General features: G+C 34.6%; 1 protein-coding gene and 1 pseudogene across 1 annotated transcript; both read left to right on the plus strand.

Moving 5' to 3' along the window:
- The first annotated feature begins 1,090 nt into the window (after window positions 1-1,090).
- LOC145575195 (F-box protein GID2 pseudogene) lies at window positions 1,091-1,636 on the plus strand (annotated as a pseudogene).
- A 2,992-nt stretch (window positions 1,637-4,628) lies between these two features.
- LOC145576270 (large ribosomal subunit protein eL36y-like) lies at window positions 4,629-6,538 on the plus strand. The gene is made up of 4 exons (XM_081634053.1): window positions 4,629-4,768; window positions 5,790-5,894; window positions 6,018-6,217; window positions 6,308-6,538. Exons 2-4 carry the CDS (start codon window positions 5,793-5,795, stop codon window positions 6,336-6,338), a joined length of 333 nt encoding a protein of 110 aa, XP_081490179.1. The 5' UTR covers window positions 4,629-4,768; window positions 5,790-5,792; the 3' UTR covers window positions 6,339-6,538.

Here is a 6,538-nt window from a genome sequence, read left to right on the forward strand (position 1 = left end):
AGAGATAGAGAGAGTGCAAGTGGGAAAACATGCCAAAAGTCGTATGGGGCAATCTTTTGGGGACACCTTAAAAAGGAAAGTGGAGCAAACAATTAGGGACAGAGGGAGTATTATATACTATGTACTACAGTCTACGGAGTACAAATTTGCTCATTTAAGCTTAATGAATACTCGTAAATGTTACTACTGCACCATTAATAGATAGAAGCGAATGTATAGTACTGTGGTGCATGAGGTAAAGATAGAACTGGGCCAAGCCGGATTGAAGCCTGGCACAACCCAACACGAAAAAAGCATGACACGGCGTGACACGGACGCGAAAAAAGCAAGACATGATAAAAAGCACAACACGAAACTGTTCGTGTGGGCCGTGTGCCGCCTTTATTTAAGAGAAGCATGATAAGGCACAATATAATAAAGCATGCTAAAATCAATGCAATTTTTCTTAGACACGCAAGCCATCATGATGACACGTGGGCCTGGGCCATGCACGGGCCAACTTTTCGACAACTTCGGTCCGCGGTCCGGCCTAACCAGACTCGAAAGTCATGAACAAGGCCTAACTAACCCAAAGCACGTAAGTCTGACACGAAGCACGACCCAACACAACCTAAAACTATTTTTAGCATGAGGTGGTGTTATTCACGTAGAATGAACATTTAAAAACGCAAGGAGTATCTCGTACTAATCTATGGAGTATTGTACGAATAATTAATTAATCAAATTTGGGGGGGAAAAAAGTTGATTAACTCAGGGTCTGTTTTGATTTACTGCACTGAGCTGAATTGAAATGAAGTGAATTAAATATTATATAAGAGAAGAAAATTGAAACTGTACTGAAATGAGCTGGATTGATTGAAGCTGAAGTGAATTGAAAATAAGCAAAAGAGAATGATGGTTGTCATGTTGTTGGAAAGTTGGATGACCGGAAACCCGTGAGGTGGGTTTCCCTCTCGCCTATGCCCCCTCTTTTCCACACAACCCACACCCCCTTTTACTCTCTCTCTTCTTCATTTTCTCTCTCCTCCCTATCTCCTCACCTTTTACTCTCCTCCCACCCAACCCAACCCAACCCACCATGAAACGAGCTATGAACTCCGATTCCAATCCAAATCCCTCAACAATCTCCAAAAAACCCAAATTCATCCCATTAATTCAACATCAAAATCATCCCAATTCCAATTCCAATTCCAATTCCGATTCTGATTCCGATTCTCAATTCGCAAAACTCGACGAAAACCTCCTCTACGAAGTATTCAAACACGCCGACGGTAAAACCCTAGCCACAGCCTCATGCGTAAGCAAACAATGGAATCGGACTGCTCAAGATGAACGATTATGGGAGTTGATCTGTACTCGTCAATGGAGTAATAGTATTAATTATAGTACTCGTCAACTTAGATCTGTTGTTCTTGCACTTGGTGGGTTTCGTCGCCTTCACGCGCTTAATCACGCAAAGACCGCCCCGTCTTCTTCGAGCTCTGCTCAGCCGATTCTGCCTCCGTCGACTGCGATTCCGGCGCGTGCTGTTAAAGGTGGGAATAATCGGTTGGGGAAGGATGAGGTTCATTTGTCTTTATCTCTTCTTTCCATTAGATTTTATGAGAAGATGAATTCTTCTAATAAAAGACCATAATAATTTTATTTTATTTTGATTTGTAATTTGTAATTTTTCTTTCTATTTTTTAGGTTTTTTTTTTTTTTTTTTTTGCCAAATTGTTGTGGTTGTTTTTAGATTCTACTATGAGGAATAAATAATGAATGTAATGAGTTTTCATTGTAATTTGAGTGTTGATTTAATTTAATGTATTTGTTGATTGGATTATCTTTGTAAAGGTAATCTCCAATATTCCCGATTATGTTTAGTTTAATATGGAATTATGGAGTATGCTACAATTGACCGGATTTGGTTGTCGGATTGTTAATTCAAATTACACTATCAATGTGAAAATTAATTCCGGATAAAGGAGTATAACTAATTCAGTACTATGCTGAGCAGATGACAGGTTGTGGCAACTGGCAAAGTATTCTAACTTAATTACATTTTGGTTGGGAGTTTAATAGTCAACCAGTACCAAAGAAAACATCAAATTCTAAAATGAACCAAAATTTAATCCAGTGTTTGTGACCTGGAGAATCTAGTTGACTATGCAAAATGTCAGGAGCAGTGTTAACACTGCCGAAGTTCAGTATCATTACAGTTTTCCTGCATACATTCTTGGATTCGAATACTCAAAGATGAAGGTTATGATTTCAAAGGCGGATTTATGTTTAAAATGAATGCCGAATACAAATGACGTAATTTAAAGGAGTACCAAGTATATGATGTCTCGATATACATGTCTACTCGATTGTATAATAGACATGTTGTAGAAAGGTGAGAAGTAGGATACTATAGCTATGCCACATGGAGATCAAGAGGGTGGAATATCTGGCAACAAAAGCAAAGATTATGTCATAATTTGATCTGTGAAATTCACATGTTAACAGCTTATCTGATCATGACTAAAGAGCAGCTAATCTTCACTAATTTAAAGTTGTGAGAGATTAGTATACAGATGAACACTTGGTAGGTTGGAGTTGGATTAGACGTGCATTGACCTGAAATGTCTTTGGTACTAATGATGTTGATGCTAGATTTTCTGAGTAATTATACCATGATGCTTCTACCATGTGTCTCAATCGAGTCCTCAAAATTGTACAATTTTCTTAAATATTTGTTTTATTGCGTAGAAAACATATTTAATGTCTATGCTCTTAATGTTTTTCATATTTAAAACTAAAACTTCATAATCTTAAACATATGGTAAATATGTGCTAGAAAATTGAATCTTGCAATTGTAATCCACTATTTTTTATCTTGATCCTTCATATATAATCCAAAACTACTTGTACGTGGTGATGGATTAATCTTTTAATTTTGATCTTGATCTTGATCCTTCATATATAATCCAAAATTACTCATATGTGGTGATAAATTAATCTCTTAGTTTTGATCTTGATCCTTCATATATAATCTAAAACTACTTCTATGTGGTAAGGACAAGTTCAATAAGGGTCTGTTCTGATTTACTGAGCTGAACTGAACTAAACTGAAATTATAGGAGCTGAACTGAATATTTTATGAGAGAAGAAAATTAAAAACTGAACTGAATTGAACTTAACTTAACTTATTAAAGCTGAACTGAAAATAAGCCGAAGAGAACATGCCCTAAATCCTTACATATACGGCCTATAAGGCTATAAGCCTATAAGTAAAAATATGCCATAAACCTATCAAATTGTTTAACCTTGAAGTAGATTTTGCTTGGTAGACAATTTATATAAGCATTTTTGTATCAATCAAATTGACAAAACTTTGAGTAATTTAATGTTTTTGAATTTTTAATTGAACCATAGAGGTGATCATAAATCAGTCCACTTCAAATTTGGGCCAAAAAAAATTACCCAAATTGAAATAGCAGGAAATGTGTTCTAAGCCATCCAAAAACATGGCCCAACCAATGGAGGTTGATAAAAGCTCTCCTTTCACCTGGGCCTAATATCTTCTACGTGTCAAATTAATTCAATATTCCATATTCTATATATTTTGCTTAAGTGTCTCACTTTGACTGATATAATTAGCGTAAAACTTTAACTAATGATAGTAGATATCTATACTAATCTATACAAAGGTGTTTATAAAAACGTCCATGTGCCACGCAAATCCTTTGAAATTACAACATGTCACTTCACAAACACTTCATGACGCCACATCACCTACCCATCTCTTTATGCCACATAAAAATATAGGATTAAGGTGATTCGAACACCCAATCATTTATAACAAAGTTGACTATTTAAACATCTAATACCCCTATTGCACGATTACAAAAGTAGTAACCCGGGGCAACGCTCTGGTTACTCACTAGTAAATTATTAAAAGATAGTATTTGAAAAAATTATATTGAGACGATTCTAACAAGTTTCCACATATTATTAATCTTATGTATAAAGCACAAATACTGGTCAAAGTGATTTATGCGATCTTAAATCAAACTTGGAGCACTTAAACAGCAAGGAGTGAGAAATTTTTATTTTCATTTGTTAATCGTAACCCTTTAGTAAAATGATGAGAATTTGATCAATGAAATACGCATATCAAAGGGCAAGGTTGTAAAATTTTGGACACAATTACTTAGATAGCTCAAATGATGGTTATAAATTTAATTACAAATTTGTCACTTTCGTGCTACATTGTGTGATTTAATTACAAATTTATCACTTGTATACGTAAATTTATATTTTCTTTTATCGATCATGAATTGATCAGACATTCAAGTTACCACCTCAATTTTTATATTATTTACAGCGAATTAACATATAACATGAGTAATAAATGTTTAATCGTTGCAAATAATATAAAGCGGAGATACAATGAAAAGTAGTACTAAGACTCAGAATGCCCAAGCCCCGCCCCGACGACTTCTTAGGTTTTATGTTTTTTTTCTTTTTTATAAAAAATAAAAGTTACTAGACCCAAGCACCCAATCCATCCATGATTAATCAATTAACCCAAAAGGCCAAAAGCCCAAACATTGAAAAGTCAATAAACCAACCCTACACCACCATATTATAAAGCCATCATAACCGTTGGATAAAGAAACTAATCCAACGGTTGAGAGAAAAACCCTAACAATATCAAAACCACTCGCAGTTGCCTCCACTCTCTTTCTTGTTCTTCCTCATTTCCATTCCTCAGTTCATCCCGAAACCCTTCGTTCTCCAGGTAATCCTTTTTTTGTTTTTTTTTTCCGAAGTAAATTCTCTAGTTCCATTTTAATTTTATGTTACTCGTAATTTTATTGTTTATTTCAAATTTAATTTGATATTTGGTTCATAATTGATCAATTGTATGATTATTTTATATTTTTTTAAATAATTATTTTGTCGTAGTAGATAATATTGCTTTTGAATATTTTGCTTGAAATTTTAGTAAATTATTTGGTTGTTTAATTTCTAACTGTTCATAATTTTGTTGCTGTATTATTCTAGCTTAATTAATTAGTGGTAGAATTAGCGATGCAACTACGTAATTAGTGCTTTATTGGGTGATTTGGATAATTGATATGATAGGGGTTTATTGTCTTAATCTTATAGAATAGAATTAAAAAAAGTGGGTTTGTGAAGTTGTGGAGAAGAAGGGAATGTGGATGATTTGAATTTCTTATTGTTGGAGGGATGAATGTGGAAATTTTGAATGTCTTATTGTTGGAGTGATGAATGTGTAGTAACTTTAAATGGGTTGATAATTGTGCTTTTATGTCATATGGGTGATGTTTCGGGTCGAGTGATTGATCTACATAAACACTTGTTTACCACTTTTATTCAATCGATTATCTTTCTATGCTCTATTCAATTGATTTGTATTAGCCGACCCTAAATCATATTGGGACTAAGTCATTGTTGTTGTTGTAGTAGTATTAAAATTTCTAAGCAAATCCTTTTATTATCGCATTTTGCGTTCCCTTTGAGTATGTTCTTTGCCTGCGTTCTTAAGTTTCATATGATGTGTGATGGTTAAGGGTGGGCTGGAGGATTAGGAGTCACTGATTCATTTTTGGTCCAGCAGAATTTATATGCTTCTTAATTCAACTGTTGATTTGGTTGTCTTGATTCTTGATCATGTTTTGCTTATGTTTTAATTTGCTTTGTTATTGACATTTCATTCAGTTGTGTGTACTCTTTAGTTTATCTTCTTTTTAATGTATTCATTGTTTTGATTTGTGTTTTGTGTGATTTCTTTTCAGGTAATGGCTCCGAAACCACCAAACACCGGTCTTATTGTTGGCCTTAACAAGGGTCACATCGTCACCAAGAAGGAATTGGCTCCAAGGCCATCAGACAGAACAGGGGTATGCTATTCACCCTAATATTCCATTATGGATAAAATATTTCAATGTTCTATACCTTTGTTACGTTAATTATGTCTGTGACTCATGTAAGTGTCGTGTGTTGACTGGTATTTTGCTTTGCAGAAAACTAGCAAGAGGGTACTCTTTGTAAGGAGTATCATCCGAGAGGTTGCTGGATTTGCTCCATATGAGAAGAGAATTACTGAGCTGTTGAAGGTTGGTAAGGACAAGCGGGCACTGAAGTTGGCCAAGAGAAAGCTCGGAACTCACAAGAGGGCAAAGAGGAAGAGAGAGGAGATGTCAAACGTTCTCAGGAAGATGAGGTATTTGACACTGTTTAATCTATATTTCATTCAGTTTATCATATTATCACTGCCTTTTGATTAACCATGTTTATTTTGATGTTTCTGCAGGTCTGCTGGTGGTACCGAGAAGAAGAAGTGATCTATGAGGATTTCAATTTTTATCCTAAAATTTTAGTTGTAGTAGTGTGCTCATTTAGCTCTACAAAACTTTGGGAATTCAATTAAAATTTTTGCTGTGTTGGTTTTTGAACGTTTGCCAATTTACCATTAATGAGTGAGGAGTTGTTAAGTGTCTGCTGAGTTTGAAATTCTTATTTCTTAACATTACACATTCTGCTA

This window comes from Chenopodium album, chromosome 13 (genome assembly GCF_948465745.1).
Source record: "Chenopodium album chromosome 13, dcCheAlbu1.1, whole genome shotgun sequence".
Classification (NCBI taxonomy): Eukaryota; Viridiplantae; Streptophyta; class Magnoliopsida; order Caryophyllales; family Amaranthaceae; genus Chenopodium; species Chenopodium album.